The sequence below is a fragment of the Desmodus rotundus genome, chromosome 5, assembly GCF_022682495.2.
Source record: "Desmodus rotundus isolate HL8 chromosome 5, HLdesRot8A.1, whole genome shotgun sequence".
NCBI lineage: Eukaryota > Metazoa > Chordata > Mammalia > Chiroptera > Phyllostomidae > Desmodus > Desmodus rotundus.
Genome location: NC_071391.1, coordinates 126,855,435 through 126,872,723, shown reverse-complemented (window position 1 = coordinate 126,872,723; position 17,289 = coordinate 126,855,435). Strand labels below are relative to the sequence as shown.

At 42.2% G+C, this 17,289-nt stretch overlaps 1 protein-coding gene across 1 annotated transcript in view; it reads left to right on the top strand.

The window, feature by feature from the left end:
* Positions 1 to 16,786, top strand: part of LHCGR (luteinizing hormone/choriogonadotropin receptor) — a 51,793-nt gene extending 35,007 nt beyond the window's left edge. The window contains exons 7-11 of the mRNA XM_024553077.2: positions 1,804 to 1,872; positions 7,111 to 7,185; positions 8,563 to 8,748; positions 11,182 to 11,262; positions 15,640 to 16,786. Coding sequence (XP_024408845.2) covers positions 1,804 to 1,872; positions 7,111 to 7,185; positions 8,563 to 8,748; positions 11,182 to 11,262; positions 15,640 to 16,786 — 1,558 coding nt within the window. The remainder of the gene's footprint in view (positions 1 to 1,803; positions 1,873 to 7,110; positions 7,186 to 8,562; positions 8,749 to 11,181; positions 11,263 to 15,639) is intronic.
* The last annotated feature ends 503 nt before the right edge of the window (positions 16,787 to 17,289 follow it).

Below are 17,289 nucleotides of genomic sequence, written 5' to 3'. Positions count from 1 at the left end.
ATGCTGGTTTGTCTCAGATGTGCTGTGGGTTGATGGAAAGAAGCCACAAACACAAAAAAGTACATGCATATTGCACACATGTACGACACACATACACATATACCCAAGATAAAATTCCATGCTTGTCTTATTAAACAAAGATTAGGGAAACCTTTCAGATAACAGCTGTGTGGAGTGAGAGCAGGTGGAGAATGTGCCTAAACTGTTTGGCAAGTCACATTCCCCAAACTGTTCCTGACATGGCCATGCAGCTGCCAGCAACCCTGGGAAGGGAAGCTAGGGTCCTGCCAGACACAGGAGTTCAATTATTTTACCACAGCCCTTTCTCCCCTGAGTCTTACGTCATTGTTCATGAAGAACTTATACAAATATTTCTACATAAGACTGGCTTTCAAATGCATTCGACTATAATTTATAGTACGAAATTCATCTTCCATAGACCCACTTACTAATCCAATTCATTTAACATATACTCACTGTAATCATCCCAGATGCCAGCCACTGTTCTAGATGCAGAGGATTCTGCAACGAACAGTTCACATTCTGCTGGAGGAGACAGACAATGAAAAGTATAATATAATCATGGGTCCGATGGTGCTAAAGCAACAGAGGAAAAACAAGTCAGAGAAGGGGGATAGGGAATGCCGAGATGCTGAGGTGAGGAAGATGGCAGTTTAAACAGGGCAGCCAGGAAAGGTTACACTGTGAATCAAACACAGCCTTGCAGGAAGAAGGAGAGGGGGTCATCTCAAGGAAGAAAAGTAAAAACAACCAGCAAAACTGATAAGCGAGAAGTAGCTACAGACAAAGTGTGTTCTGGTCCCATTTTCGCCACCTGTGGGCTTTAGACAAGTCACTTTACTCTCTGCTCCTATTTCCTTCTTTGCAAAATGAAGGGGTGCCACTTGATTCTCTCTAAGGTCCTTTCTGGCTCCAGCATTTCCCAGCATCTGTGTTCTAAGAAGTCTCTGATGTCTTATTATGGGCAGACATGTATGTATATGTATGAGTGTATATGTGTACACACGTGTGTATACTCATGTGTATATAACATGCAAAAATTATGGGGGAAATCATAAACAGTACTGCCCTAATTACACGCAATACACTAACAGCTTCCATTCTGTTATAATCGCTTCTATTTTATTTTTCCAAATGCTGATTGCACCCAACTAAATTGATTTCATTATCCACTAATGGGTCTTAAAGAACTGTTTACAGATATTGAAATCTTCTCGGTTGTGAGGCCAAGTATGACATCACCAAAGCCACATACTCATTCAAGAAAAAGGACAGGTAACTCAGCACAGGAGCCTTCCTTCCTCTGCCCTCAGCTTTCAGCATCCTAGAACACCCGAAGGCCCACACAGGCCTGCACAACCGGGGATGAGATTTCTTGGTCAGCTCTGGCTTCAAATCCCAGTTCTGCCCCTGCTTTCTTTGACTTTAAGCAAGCTACACAACAACATCAAGGCTTGGGTTTCTTATCAGGATAGTAAGGAAATGATGATGAAGATTAAATTATAAGATATATGTAGAATGGCTGGCTAAGTATCTGATACTTAACAAACACTTAAAATTGGTGGTGCTTAGAGGTAATAATGGTGGAGGTGGAGGGAAATTGGAGCAAAAAGAATAGCTTTATTTTACCAGTTTCTAACACTTAGAATCTAAAATGTTAGAGAAACAGAGATAGACATTATGAATGCCAGTAATTATATCAGTAATAAATGTCACATGAGGAAGAATGTGTAATTCCAAACTGTTTCTTTCCATCCTAAACCCTCTCTCTTCCCTCTTCAGCAAACTATATGAAAACGGATTTGAAGAAATACAAAGTCATGCGTTTAACGGGACGACGCTAATTGCCCTGTAAGTATGCTTATTTCCCCAGCTCTCGTATACAAATGAAAGATCACTCTGGCTACCAGATTACATTCAATTTTCAGCAACTAACTCAGGACAAAAATAAACTTTCAAGTGGCTAGTCCTCCATGTTTCATGCATGTTACTAGGCAACTGGCTGGCTGGAGACACCAGAGCACCCAGATTTCAAAGATAGATGCAGCCTGGACACATTGGAGTTGACAGTTTGCTGAAATATTCAAGATCCTACTTTAGGCTCCTCCATCTCACAGTCTCCCTCTCTAGGCCCCTTGCACAGGTTGAGGGTGTATTAGAGGCAGCATGATTTCAGCAAAGGAATTCTTCCCATTGGCCCCACTGCAGAGAAACTGGGTAACACCATTTAGCAGGTACTCAGCCACAACAGACCAATTCAGAGCCCCATCTCCCTGCTGCCTGAGCAGTGGTGGGAGGGGGGAGGTGGAGGTGGACAAAAGGAGCAGGGAATAGGTTGCTTATTTTCCACGGGGTGAAGGAACCTTGAATTTTCACCACACCCTACTCAAGTCCCCACTGTTAACAGCTTTTAAATCAAGGGGAGCATCCCAACCAGCTGGTTCCTTCATTGTTCTCAACCTCTCTCTTTGTATGGCTCCTTTTATACAAGAGTGAACCAAGAGTGGTTCATTCACAAAGCATGCAGGGTGAGGGCTGTTTGAACCGTAATAGGTACAAGGTGAAGTGATGATCACACTACCACTCTCTATAATAAAAACTAAGAGCACATGAAAACCTCAACTGAAGTCAAAATTAAGGAAAATAAATGAAAAGGCTTTTATAATAAATAGATCATGTAAAGTATGGTCTACACCAGTGCATCTCAAACTTTAACACACATAAGGATAACGTGAAATTGTTAAAACACAGATTCCTCAGCCGTGCCACCCCCAGAGACTTTGATTCAATGGGCCTAGGAGAGAGATTTTAACAAGCTCCCGGGAGATGCTGATGTCGCCAGTCTGAAATTGCAGAGCATAAGTCTATATAATACTCTCATTATATATTTATTTTAACTATAGATATTAACCAAAGACCCTACTATATTGGTACCATGCCAGATAGCTTGGTGGCTAAGAGAACAATCTCCAACCTCACTATTTATCAGCTATCTTGGAGAAGCTACACAACCTTTCTAAGCCACGGTGTTCTCATTCATAAAATACAGCCACTAACAGGCTTGTTTTGAGGATACCCCCCCAAAAATGAAAAGGTCTATTTTTGCATCCTCTATACTTAATACACTGCCTGGTACAGAGTAGGCATTCATTTATTATTTATTACATTACATAGTTAATTAACTATGAGTGAATAAATAATAATTAAATAATATAACATTTTAACGCTTTTAGTATAGGTCTGGCACATTCTAAGCACTCTCGAAACAGTAGCTTTTTAAAAGTTGTCCTTCCTAACATGGAGTAAATTTTCTGTCATTTTCTTGTTGACTTGAATTTAATGAAGGGTTTGCTCTAGCCAACTGAATCTGTTTTTGACGAATTTAAATCAGAGGCATATCCTCTCTTGGCATAGCACTCTCAGATGCCTCATTCCATTATTCACTCAACAAGTGTCTGCCAAGCAGCAGCTGTGTTTAAAGGACCATGCTGTATTTTGAGAGAAAATGAACATGAATAAGCCCTGGTGTTTGGCCCACAGGAGCTTACAGCCTAGGAAGAACCATCTCCAAATGGTATGTAAACTGTACACCAAGTAGTAACCGAAACAGAAGACAGGGAGGAGAAAATCAGAGAAAGCCTTGTGAGAGAGGCAGACCTTGCGCTGGGCCTGACTTAGCCATGCAAAGACAGAAGGAAAATGCACTCCAGGCAGAGGACGACAGAAAGAATGGCCCAGGGAGGAAGCATGAGATACGTCCGTAGACCAGCAAATAGTACCTTCTAGGAAGTTCTAGTTACAGGATAGGGACAAAGCAAAAAGTGCCTTAGGTGCCAGCATAAAGAATTTAGACTCTCTTCTGTAGCAAATGAGAAGTTCCGGGAAGGGAAGTGTGAGAGGGGTGCTTAGAGAAGGGTCATCTTTCAGCAGGAAGGACAGAGGATTGGAAAGGGCAGTTTGGAGCTAGAGACACAGACATCAGGACTATCTGAGTAGAGGGGCAGCTGAAGCCCTTTGTGACTGAGGTCACCTGGACAAGGGGGAAAAATAAGAGGACTGAATATAAAATTGAGGGAAAACAAGACATGGGGAAGAGAAGCCAATCAAAGCAAACAGGCAGAAGGAAAACCAGCAGAGTACATCCTTTGGGAGGTCAGGAAGACAGGACTGCAGGAGGAAGGGCCTGGGCCAGCAGTGTCTCAGCTGCTTCAGAGAAACCAAAATGGGTATGGGCTTCAAAAAGTACAATTAGTCAAGATTCTGTGTCCTCCACCCTTCTTTGGGAGAAAGCAGAAACCAAGAACACAAATCAATTTCACCCATTTACTCAGTCAGTACATATTATATTAAGCATCACCAACTGATTAGGCACTACATTAAGCGCTGGGTTGCAATGGTGGAGTAGAAACAGCCCCTGCCCTAATGAAGTTTCTATTCTAACACAAAAGACAGACAAAAAGTAAACTAGTTCTTGCAGGTAGTGATATACAGGCTCCGACACAAATAACACCCCTTTTTATGAGCTGGTAATCTATACCAAATCTTTTATTATGAAATCATAAACATGTCATTCTGTAACATAACAATTCTACACTCGAGCACACCATATGACATTTTAGGTCAAATGTTCAAATTGCTGTCCATCTCATGCAATACATTCACGTACCTCACCAACCTCACTCATGACGTCACTTCTGCCGGACCCTATGTACCGTGAAGAAAACTTACCACTGAGACCTGTGAGAGTACAGAGGGACAACTGACCGTAGGCTAGCTCATAGCCCCAACAAAAATATGATATTTAGGCTAAGCCTAAAAGATGACAAGGAGTCCACCATGGCAGTAACAAAAAGAAGAGTGTTTCAGAAAGAAGCAACAGCATGGGCAAAGGTCCTGAGTTGGCGGTGGGGGCACAAGTTTATAAGCTCCAGGAATTAAGAGGAGGCCAGTGTGCTGGAGGGCCATCAGCAAGGGGAAGACTGGTGTGAGATAAACCTGGAGCTGGAGCAGGAGCACATCGTACATTCATTAGCATTCACTCATCATGCAGAACAGAGGCCATGGAAAGGAGTCTGAATTGTCTTCTAAGGACAAGAAGACCCGTTGAAGGATATAAGCACAGAAGGAGGAGGAGTTTTCAAGACTGTCAAGCAAAATTTTCAAAATCTACATTCAGCCCAGCGCCTGACACCTTCCTCATAAATAAGCCTGTCCAAAACAATGACACCAAAGCTCTGCCAAGTTCTCAAACACACTACTTACTAAGGCAGGACAGGTGGAGAGGAGCGGCACTAGAAGTTGTCCTCAGACACCTCCAGGGGGCTGAGAGTCAGTTCCCATCATTCCCAGAGCATCCCAGTTAGGAGAGCTCTGGGTGGCATTTGGTGGTTCTCCCACTGTGCTTCAAAAGGTCATCCTGCCTGTGCTTCTCACCTCTAGAGGACCATGTCACCTACGAGAGTTCCCAAAAGTGACACCCAGAAAAAAGGTGGCAGACAAATTGGATTTATTTTTGACCAAATTGAACAATGCAGAGTTATCAGTAATGGAAAGATCCGAGTTCTAATATAACATGCAAAATGCTGTCATGAAATTTGAAAACTTAATTTGGCCTGGCTGACATAAGGATTATCTGTTCACGGAGCCCAGTGTCAATGATTTGTGACCATAACTGAACATGATTAAAACAAACCAAATCAGGAAGAGCCATGGAAACTCGGGAAGAAAAACTTCTTTTGATTTAGATTTTAAACAGCAATTGACTCTGACAACCTCATCTTTTTGAAAATGGAAATACACCCAGGGGATGAGACAATGTGAGACTGACAGGTGCATTCGGATTAAAGGGCTGAGGGATTCCAAGCAGAATGCTTAGTAGAAGCGCGTGGAAAACAGTTACCCAGGGAGGGAGATGCAGGGGCTTCTGCAGTTTTTAAATGGCAGGTGTGCTATGGAGACATACAGAAAGATGCTGGAGAAGACGTAATGCCACTAGATGAGCCCAGTAATTACCTATGCACCCTGCAGGGGAGGGGGCCTGGGTCAAGTGCATCAGTTTGCCATGTAAAACTGTAACATGATGCAGACGAATCATGTTACCACGCTCAAAATCACACTAATAATGGATGTGTGCTGTGCCCAGTGTCCACGGTTTCCAGAATGCTCTTTTGAGTCACAAACTTCTCTTATAAAAGCGAAGTGCTGAAAAGAAGACTGGCAAGTCTGCACCCAGGGACTCCTTTCCCAGCTCCCTTGTCCACCCAGAGAACAGCCTGTGTTTGGAGATGCCAGCATCCGGGCCCAGGCAGGAGGCAATTCTGCAGGGCTGGCCTGAGCTGTTCCTGAGCAGTTCACCCTGAGCTGCTTTGAGTCAAAGGGAACAGAAGCCCCCAGGTGGCCACTGCCTTAGCAGCTTTGGGCTTCTGCCACAGGCTTAAGAGCCATGGCCCTGAACCCTTGTGTTTCCATAACATGCACACCTGGTGATCATCACACACGCAGCATAGAACAGCAGGGCACTCAGGTTATGGGACAATTTTCTGCACAGCCTATACTTCCTCCCCTTTATCACCCACGTAGAAATGCATATTTGAAAATAAAAAGTGCAATTAGCATGATGAAAGGAGTAACTTTGAATGAACCCTACTTTTCTAAGTACAGTATTTGCAAAGCTCAGTATATCACGAGTAAATTCTGAGACTTCCAAGGTCAGGACAGCTGAGAGCCTTGATACAGGGCAGGCTGCACGTCCACCCCTTCAGCCTTGAACACTGGAACAGCGTTTTCATCACCACCAGCTGTCCGACAGTAATCGTCCACAACTCCAGGCCAGGAGGAGTACTTTTAGTTGTAGGACAAAGGGTTCCATCGAGTAGGGGGTGTCGCAGAGGAAAGCTGGGGCCAAACACACTCACCATTTCACAATTTCGCCAAGCACTAGCATGTCTTTTCCCACTTTGCCTACAGTCCCACCTTGCGCCCTCTAAGCCTGAGCACCATGCACAGGCTGGGCCGAACCTTAGTGCACACGGCTATGGCTGGTTACACAGGAGGTGCAAACTCTACTAAGGACACTGTCCTTCCCCACAGGGACCTGAAGGGAAATGCCCGCCTGAAGAAGATACACAATGGAGCCTTCCAGGGGGCCACAGGGCCTGCCATCTTGTGAGTACAGGGGTGCTGCCTCCTTTCCCGGCCCAGGGACACCGCCCAGTGCACCCCAACAGGCCTGCTTAGGGTGTCCAGCCACATTACCCCCAGCCTGGTTTGTGGGGCATCAGCCTCTAGGGTTGCTGTAACCAAGTACCACAAACTGGGTGGGTGACTTAAACGATGGAAATCGATTGTCTCTCAGTTCTGGAGGCTGGAAGTCTAAAATCAAGGCGTCAGCAGGGTTGGTTCCTTCTGAGGGCTGGGAGGGAAGCATCTGTCCCCGGCCTCTCTTCTTACTGCTGGTAGTTCCATCTGGTTGTGGCAGAATAATTCCAATCTCTACACAGCACTCTGTATGTGTGTGGGTCTCCAATTTGCCCTCTTTTTTTTATAAGGATACCAGTTATACTGGATTAGGGCCCACCCTAATGAGCTCATTTTAACTTGATTAGCTCTGTAAAGACCCTTATTTCCAAATAATGTCACATTCTGAGGTCCTGGGGGTTAGGACTTCAACCTATGGATCTAGGGAGACCCAATTCAACCCGTAACACTAACTATGGAGGGCCACCTCGTGTGCAGAGGAGGTGGCTGCGCTGCTTGGGAGAGCTTCATGGGGCATCCGCAGCAGCCATTTAGAAGATGGGCAGAATTTTTAAATTTCCACTGACAGCTCTTCCCCCACACAATTAGTTTGGAGTTTTCTTGGACATGGCCTCAAGTCTAGAAAAACCAAGGAGTTCAGGACTTTGTTTACGAAACCTGAGCTTTCCACACAGTTCTGCCTGCACGTCCGAGTTCACTCACTTTGCACTGCTGCATCCAGTGTGCCTTTGCAGAACGTGCATTCTGCTTCCCAGGTAGATGATGACTAACACCACGCAGCAGCTCTTAATAACATAACCAGCCTGTGCTTCATCGAAACCTACCCTGCCGGGCTTGATCAATCAAAGACAAGGCATCTGAAGCCCTGAGTATTCCCCCTGGGGTAGAGCACAAAAGCTGATGTCACTGCATGTGCCTGCTGTCTCATAAAGCAGGTAGTTATTTCACTTCTGCTAAGTGGAGAGAGGGAGAGGGAGATACAGAGGGAAAAAGGAACCAGGAGAGGAAAGAGAAATGCTAATGAGTGTATGGCAGGTACAAGGAGTTATACTCAACCTTGAAAAGAATAATGGGGTGCATGTAAGAAAAAAAATACAGACTAGCTTTTTTGAATTTAGATCTTAATGAGAGTAGTAACTAAAATGCAAAATTAGGGGAAAGGCAAGATGGAGAAAAGATTCCTCAGAACCTAGAATGGTGCTATTGTTCAGAGGTTTCATTCTATGAATCAAATAAATGTATAAAATAAATAAATAAAAAGCTTTTCTCCCTTTTATTTTTCAGGGATATTTCTTCCACCAAACTGCAGACCCTACCTAGCTATGGGCTGGAGTCCATTCAGAAGCTAATTGCCACATCATCCTATTATCTAAAAAAATTGCCGTCAAGGGAAAAATTTACCAATCTCCAGGATGCCATATTGACTTACCCCAGCCACTGCTGTGCTTTTAGAAACTTGCCAACAAAAGCGTAAGTAAAAAACAAAAGGTAAAGCCTACCGAGCTGTGGCAGAAAGCCCTCAAAACAGTCAGCTGGCCCACGGCTCCCCGCCTTTCTACTCCCTGCTTTCTAGACCCTTTTCAGACAGACAGGAAGCAAATGAACCATCCTGGTTCCTCCTGAAAACCAATTTCGAATAGTCAACTTACCCTGAAGCTAGAAGACCCTTGTACCCTATCTTGAACTAATTGAATTATAGCCTCAAATTATTAGGCTATAATAGCAGTGCAAAATGAATACAAAACTGGAATCTCGAAGATCAATTGGCTCTAATCCTTATCAGACGGCATAATTTCTAAAGAGGTGGGGAAGTGGCCTCAAGAGGGTAAATTTTGAGGCCACTTCCACCTAAATCTTTAATTAAAAATAGACCCCAAAAAACCTACAGAAGGGTTTTTTGTTGTTGTTGAAGCTATTTCTCTTGCAGCGGCAGACCACCTTCTGTTTCAGACAAAATCCTAGCCCCTGAGGCTCAGCTTAGGGAAGAAAAAGGGCACAAGCTCCTGGTTGTCCAGTGAGGGGCATCTTACTGATTCAATGGATTCACTTCATTCCAGAATGGAATGTCAGGGTGTGCAGCGTTTCATTCTTTCCTCCAAGCATTGTTTTCTACACTTTTTTTCCCTGAGATGCACAGTAAAAAATATCTTTTTCACACTGCAACCCAGTCCACATCACATATGTAACTGAAATAAAACAAAGCAATACTTAACTGTTTATGTGTAATATGTTCTGATACTGTCTTGTCTATTTTACTCTGTTTCATTTCATGGTCGGCTGGTTGGTTGGTTGGGAGTGCTCTGGGAGCACAGAGGAAGAGTATCTAAATGGCAGGACGGGCCACCACTGAAGAATTTAAAGCCAAACTACTCGGATTTTCTTTTGTAAAATACCACTCTGGCAGCAGGATGTAGGTTGGGTTGGAAGTGAGCAAAGCTGGTGAGAGACCGACTAGAAGAACAATACAGACACAGGTTCTGGACACCATTTTTGTAGCAAAGAGGTCACATCCCTTCTGAAATTACTGGTCTTCAAAAACTGCAGTTCAGGGGCTTTTTATTCCAGCAGGTGAAACAGACTGTCTCTAGGTATAAAAAAAAAAAAGAGGAGGGGGAGGTGTGGATTATGCAATTGTGGTCCAGTACCAAAGTGTAATGGGAATGTAGTCACACAGGGGTTGTCTCGACTTGGATTAACTGACTCCTTCCATATCCCTAAAGCTCAAAACCTTGGACGCTAGTGAAGATGCAGAGCCTGAAGCTGGGCCAGTGGGATGTTTGTGCAATCCCCGAGTCACCCCTCTGCCCTGCAGCTGCTAAGTCTGGATAATGCTCACAGCTGCCTGGGCACAGGGCCCCAAAGACCTCCTTGCTATCTCTGATTAAAATTTTAAAAAAGATAGAATAGACAGAACCCAGTGCTATTATCTGAAGGACACAAACAACCACATTTCATGTTAACTGTAAATTGGTTCACACAGAATCTCTTAGTGTCAGATTAGAGACAGCATCTCTCTCACTTTCTCCCTCTCTCTCGCACACACCATTTGATCCAAATTTCAGGACGTGTAATCCTCACCCCAAATAACAAGCTGACTAATTTTTTTAAGTGAGTCCAGTAGGTCAGATAGTTCTGATATATTCTCCACTTTCCTCTTTCTGTACAAAGTCATTCCTAAAAGGAATTGTCTTGTTAATATAGGGGAAGAAGAGAGTATAGCAACGTCTGCTTCGGATTGCCTCATTTCTCTTTTCCTCCTTAGGAAAGGTTGAGGTTCTCACAGCCTGCTCCCCTTTCTTCTATTTCTTCATCAGCTTTTTCTTTTTCCTCCACTTGGTTTCATTTTAGGAATACAAGTATAGACCTGCTTTTAATTCCTTGGCATTTCCCCCCTTTCTATTGGCTAAAGGCTTACAGGGAAAGATGAAGGAAAAGGGAGCACCTACATATATTTCTGCACATAACTGAAAAAAGGCAGAAAATTCACATAATGATGTCAGGTCCAGTATCTTCAAATCCTTACAAAAGAGATTCCCAGTTACAATTCAAAGAGAGTGAGGAGAGTGGTGAGGAGCAAACCTTAATATACCATAAAGATGGCTTTTAATGAGCATTGAAAAACCTGTGATTAAATATGACAAATTTAAGGTTTTTTCCTCTCTAGAGCCCACACAAACACTTAGCATTCAGAAGCATTTTATCAAAGCTTGAAGCCCTGTAATGACAATTCAGAAGCCTTTACTCTCTCCCCAGGAAGCATTTCAGTTAGGACAATGGTGCAGAACACAAAGCTGATGTAATAGGTAAAGAATTTGGATGAACAAAGCATAAATAGACATGATCAAATTTAGTTTAAAGACCAAAAGCTCAACTGCTTTTTTTTCCCCACCTCTTCTCTTTCAGGGAGAATTTTTTATTTTCCATTTTTGAAAACTTTCCCAAACAATGTGAAAGCACAGCATGGAAACCAAATAATAAAACGCTGTAAGTATTTGCATGCAAAGAAACTCAGGAAGCCATATCTCATTCTGTGTGCCCCTTATTATTATCAGTGGCAACAATTTTCTTTTGATAAAAGTCTTGGTTGGGGGGTGGTGTTTGCAAAGCATTCTTAATAGCTTTAAAATCAGAACTTTTCTTTGCAAGTGGCATCCAGTTGATCAGGTATCTCATTCAGCTTGTTAAAGAAAAAAAAACCTTCCTAAGTACCTACATGTTCATTCTACAATTATATTAAATTCTCAGAAATTCAAGTTACACTTGCAAGTATTTTAATGTCATTAAGGGCTTCTTTAAATGATAATTTCATTTGTAGGAATTTTCACTAGTCATATGGTCAACATTCCATGAAGATTAAGTGATGGCAACAAGCTTCTAGAAGTAGTCACTTCCTTTCAAGAGACTTAGGCCACCTTGACCACTCTGTTCTGGAGCTTACAATTACTCAGCCTTAGTGCTATCACTAATATACATCAGATGGGAGCTATGTTTCCATTCTACTGACATTTTAACATTTTTCCTGGCTGCCTCGGCATCTCACATACCTTTAAATGTAAAAAAAGTGTGCCTCAAGCAATAACCCCAGTGTCCCCATGTCACACTTACTGCGATTTAGAAGTTTTATCATTTCCCCCGTGTCCTTCAGGCTACAAAACCAGATGCCCTTCTAAGAAATCCTGCCAATCTCCATTCCCTCTTCTGTTATCTTTTCTTCTTTTTCCCATCAATCTACAAGTTATATAAAGGCAGCGGGGTAGTATGATGGAAGGACCCTGGGCTTCCAGTCTCCTCAGAGTTGGACGTGAATCCTTGGCAGCAACGTTCCTGTAATGCTGGGTATTCCTGGACAAGAATTACTTTTGAGCCTTTTTTCCTCATCTCTAAGGGACAGCAGAAATATTATTTGGCTTTCAGAACTACGAAGTTGTTGCTGAAAAATATGACGGAATCAAAGGGACATTATAAATATTATATCCTGTATCCTTCTTTTCTTTTCCTTTAATTAGGTCTGTCCCCATCTGGCTTCCAGTGTTCCTTTTCCTCCCCCTTCCCACTCTTCCCTCTTAATAGTCTTTGCACCAGTCACCTTCCACATCACGCTTTTACAGTTGTATGGTTTTTTATCTCAATAGGAAGCCACTTCTGGGTACAATCAATGGTAGCACCAAGGGGTGAACTGAGGGATGGGGAGACTTTAGCTTCCTCTCAATAATCCTCATTAGCCCCCACTGCAAGCCTTCCCAAATGAGTATAAAATCTTAAGTTTTCTAACACTGCTTTAGAACAAATCCCCTAATCTCCAGCATCCCCAAAACTACCCAAAATATATCATTTATTTTAAAAAGTGTGCTTCCTGCAAAATCATTTTTATGATAAATCCCCCCCACCCCTTCCCACCAGATTGCTCTTCCTGAGTCTCTAGAGTTTAGACATTCTAGAGCCAGCCACTAAGCCTTACCTGCTCTCCCCAAGATACCATGGTATTTTCACTGCTCAGGCTGGCCCCATCGTTTTCCTAAAATTCTGTCTAGTCTTTTCTCCTTTCTTTGTTCATAGTGACTGGAGCAGTGGTGCTACTGCTTCTCCTTCCTCTGACTCAATATTGTTAAGCCTATGTGAGTCCATTCACATTCCCTGCATAAGCCTTCAGTACTAACCACAGCTCCGGGCTGGGTTTTGTCAGTAAGCAGGCTGCTGCCCTCAGGAGTCATCCCAGGACACAAACGTAAGTAGCAGCAGATGGGTATTTGGTCAGAAGATAAATCAGCAAGGAAAAAATTGCTAGATATATACCCAGTGACGCGAAAAGAAAAAAGAAAAAACAGAAAGGGCAAAGGACCAGGGCAGTGGGAGAGAGGATACGCTTGACCTCTTACTAATATTAAGTTTATTCAGAAATCCTGGCAGAAGTTTTAGAAGTTTGAATTAGTGCTTCTAGAAGCTGAAGTCGTTTTGGTTAGGGGAAAGGAGTAAGGAAAATTAAGGCAGCAATAGTTGGAAAGTTTTCACTGGATTTAATAAAGGCTTTATTTTGTAGTAATCATCCAGGAAGCTTGCTTAAAATGCAGATGCCTGGGCTCTATCCCTAGGAAGTTTGTTTCAGGATTCGAAGTAAAGCCAGGAATCTATTTTACAAACACCCTGGTAATTCTGATGGAAGTGGTCCAAGGACCACTCTGTGGAAAACACTGACAAGGAGAGGGTGAAGCAAAGGAAAGGCCCCTGGACTATGGCTATGAAGACCTCGCGATGCCACTAGTACCTAATCCTGAGGGATCTTAGGCAAGCCACTCACCTGCTTTAATTCTGGTTTCCTTACCAATAAAATGAAGGGTTCAATGAGATGTTCTTAAAGACCTTTCTAATGTGAAGAAATAACCTATTTTCTTTCATAGTTTATAACCACTCTATCTCTTTAAAGATTAAGAACAGATAATTAGATCAAAGTGCATGAAATGACGACAAACAAACGTGCGACCATGTTTAGTAATAAAACAGGCGAGGCTCTGCTGCAGTCTTCTGCGCAGAGTAGCAGTCCCTCCGCAGTTCCAAATTGGTCTCTACGACTCCCAGCACCTTTTTAAAGTCCTGAGGGGTCATGGATTTCTTTTTTTTTTTTTTAATCTGTGTTCCTTCCCTTCAGTAACTGTATTGCTCAAATACATCATTTCATCCACTCACTGAATTAGGTACACACTTCCTTATGTAGAACATGAGAAGCTAAAGCTTTGAAAGTAGAGAAAAATACTCTTTTAATGTGTGAAGAACTGTCAGATGAAATACATAATTGTAAAGGTCCTGACAAAAAAAAAAAAAATGATGCCCAACAATCTCTAGCTCCCGGGGTTACAGTAGCAGACTGTGGGCGAAGAGAACATTTGTTGAGCCTGCATGCATCATACTATATGCAGTGATAGTCCTTGTGTCCTCTCAGTTCCTCTCAGAGCCCGGATTACTCTGCTTTATTCACTCCGCAGACATTTACTGAATGGATATTCTGAGCCCAAACTGTGTGAGGCACTGAGATTTCAGAAATAAATAAAACCTAGTCTCCTATCTTCAAGGAGCTAATAAATATTAAAGAAGGCAGACATGCATCATATGCAACATGATGACAATATGTTTTAACAATGACAGTAATACCTAAGCACAACCATAGCAGAGAGAAGGGGTAATAAACTACGTGAAGGTGTAAAATGAAGAAAGAGAAGCTTCCCTTTAAGGATGAGGAGGAATTCATTGGAAAGATGAGAGAAGGGAAGAAGGAGAAACAGCACATAGGATGAAACAGTAGAACTTATTCTGAGAGCCACTAGTCACTTTATGTGACCAAAAGGACAATTGCACAGGGCATCTGCGAGATAATTATAAGTATCCCTAACATTCACTGAGCACTTACTATGTCAGGATTTATTCCAAACATTCTACATGTGTTAATGCATTTAATCCTTAGCACGACCCTAGCAAGGAAGATATGATTATTATCTTTATGTGGCAAATAAAGAATGTGAGGCACAGAGATGTACTTAAGAAAGGCCATTCCAGGAGGAATGTACAGATGGACTGGGTGATGGCAAAACTGGAGGAAAGATGCCAGAAAGAAAACAGATGCAATTGTCCCTTAAAAGAAGATGAAAACCTGAACTCAAGGGGATGGGGAGGAAGGGAGTAGCAGAGGTGGGACTGGTTCCCCACTCAGGATAGAGTCCCTCTTCAATCCACTCTCTGAATTTCCTTTATACCCCTAAGGAGTATCTATTTTCACACTTTCTTCCTACTGTCCATGACTATATTCTTCCTCTGCCTCTAGGGCTCTAGCAATCCATTCCTTGGTTTCTGTTTCTCTCTGGGCTATTCAGTTAGCAGGGACTAAGGTGCAAGCGAGTGCATGCACCACTAGCTGACTACATTCAACAGTGTGAGCCTCCAATCCCATTTGTGTTCTACCACAAACAGCTTCATAGCAGTTTGGGTGGCAACTGAATAAGATAAATAATTAAGAAAATGCCAAGAAAGGATTCTCTTTGATTTAGCAAGCATACTTTGTCGTCTCTAAATTTGTTTTCCAAAGAAAATCATCCTCTGTAAGCATTTTCATTAAGTCTTTGTATCAATGTATACAATCTACACATAAAAAAAAAGTCTAAATGGTTTTTTATTCCCTTCTTAAACTCCTACATCAATCCAGAGTTCTCGGATAATTTAACAAATAAATGTAAGACTGAGACTATTGTGGCTTTGTTTCCTTTTGTTTCTTAGGCTTTAAAAAAACACTAAGGATGACTGCTAAATTCTTTTTTAAAAATCAGAATCGTAGAAAATCCCTTAAATTTACATTGAGCCTAAATATTCTTCTTACAGTTATTCTGCCATCTTTGCTGAGAGTGAACTAAGAGGCTGGGATTATGACCATGATATCTGCTCACCCAAGACAGTCCGATGTTCTCCTGAACCAGATGCTTTTAATCCCTGTGAAGATATTATGGGTTATGACTTCCTTAGGGTCTTGATTTGGCTGATTAATATCCTCGCCATCATGGGAAACATGACTGTCCTCTTTGTCCTGCTGACCAGCCGTTATAAACTGACAGTGCCCCGTTTTCTCATGTGCAATCTCTCCTTTGCAGACTTTTGCATGGGGCTCTATCTGCTGCTCATTGCCTCAGTTGATTTCCAAACCAAAGGCCAGTATTATAACCATGCCATAGACTGGCAGACAGGAAGTGGGTGTAGTGCTGCTGGCTTCTTCACTGTATTTTCAAGTGAACTTTCTGTCTACACCCTCACGGTCATCACACTAGAAAGATGGCACACCATCACCTATGCTGTTCAGCTGGACCACAAGCTACGATTAAGACATGCCGTTCTGATTATGCTTGGAGGATGGCTCTTTGCTACTCTAATTGCCACGTTGCCCCTTGTGGGTGTGAGCAATTACATGAAGGTTAGCATTTGCCTCCCCATGGATGTGGAAACCACTCTCTCACAAGTCTACATATTAACCATTCTGATACTCAATGCGGTGGCCTTCATCATCATTTGTGCTTGCTATATCAAAATTTATTTTGCAGTTCAAAATCCAGAGCTCATGGCTGCCAACAAAGATACAAAGATTGCTAAGAAAATGGCAGTTCTCGTCTTCACTGATTTCACCTGCATGGCACCTATCTCTTTTTTTGCCATCTCAGCTGCCTTCAAAGTGCCCCTTATCACAGTAACCAACTCTAAAGTTTTACTGGTTCTTTTTTATCCTGTCAATTCTTGTGCCAATCCATTTCTGTATGCGATTTTCACAAAGGCATTCCGGAGGGATTTCTTTCTGTTGCTGAGCAAACTTGGCTGCTGTAGACATCGGGCTGAACTTCATAGAAAAAAGGATTTTTTAGCTTATACCTCCAACTGCAAAAATGGCTTCACTGAATCAAATAAGCCTTCCCAGTCCACTTTGAAGCTGACCACATTGCACGGTCAATATACAGTTGATGAAACTTGTTATAAAGAGTGTTAACTGTTCCATCAGTAACTACATTATTGAACTATACCTAAACATGTAAAAAATTATCTGTACCAGTGATTTTAACAAAGAGTTGGCTTTAGAAAGTTATTTATTCTTAGGCATGTTAGGCAAAGAAAGACCTAGACCTAGTCCAAAGTATGGTCCATGACCATCACCAGTCCAAAAACTACTTGTCATTGGTACATAATGATGTACAATACAGAAGATGAGAGTGTTAGAAACTTTTATAGTAATTTTGACATTAAAAACTTTTAAAAGTAATTTTATGTCTGTTGACTCTAGTATTAAAAAAATTAGGTGGCATTTTACATGTCTTTGATTTTTTCTCATTTCATCTTTGTAGCAAGTTTTTATTGCATTTTACAAAAACATTAGGCCTTAACAGATTTGAAATTTAAAATAACCTATCATTTTCTTCAGATAGTTTGAGGAACACACTCCAGAGATGCACGGTTCCATCTGGTAGCCACTAGCCACATGTAGCTAAGTCTAAA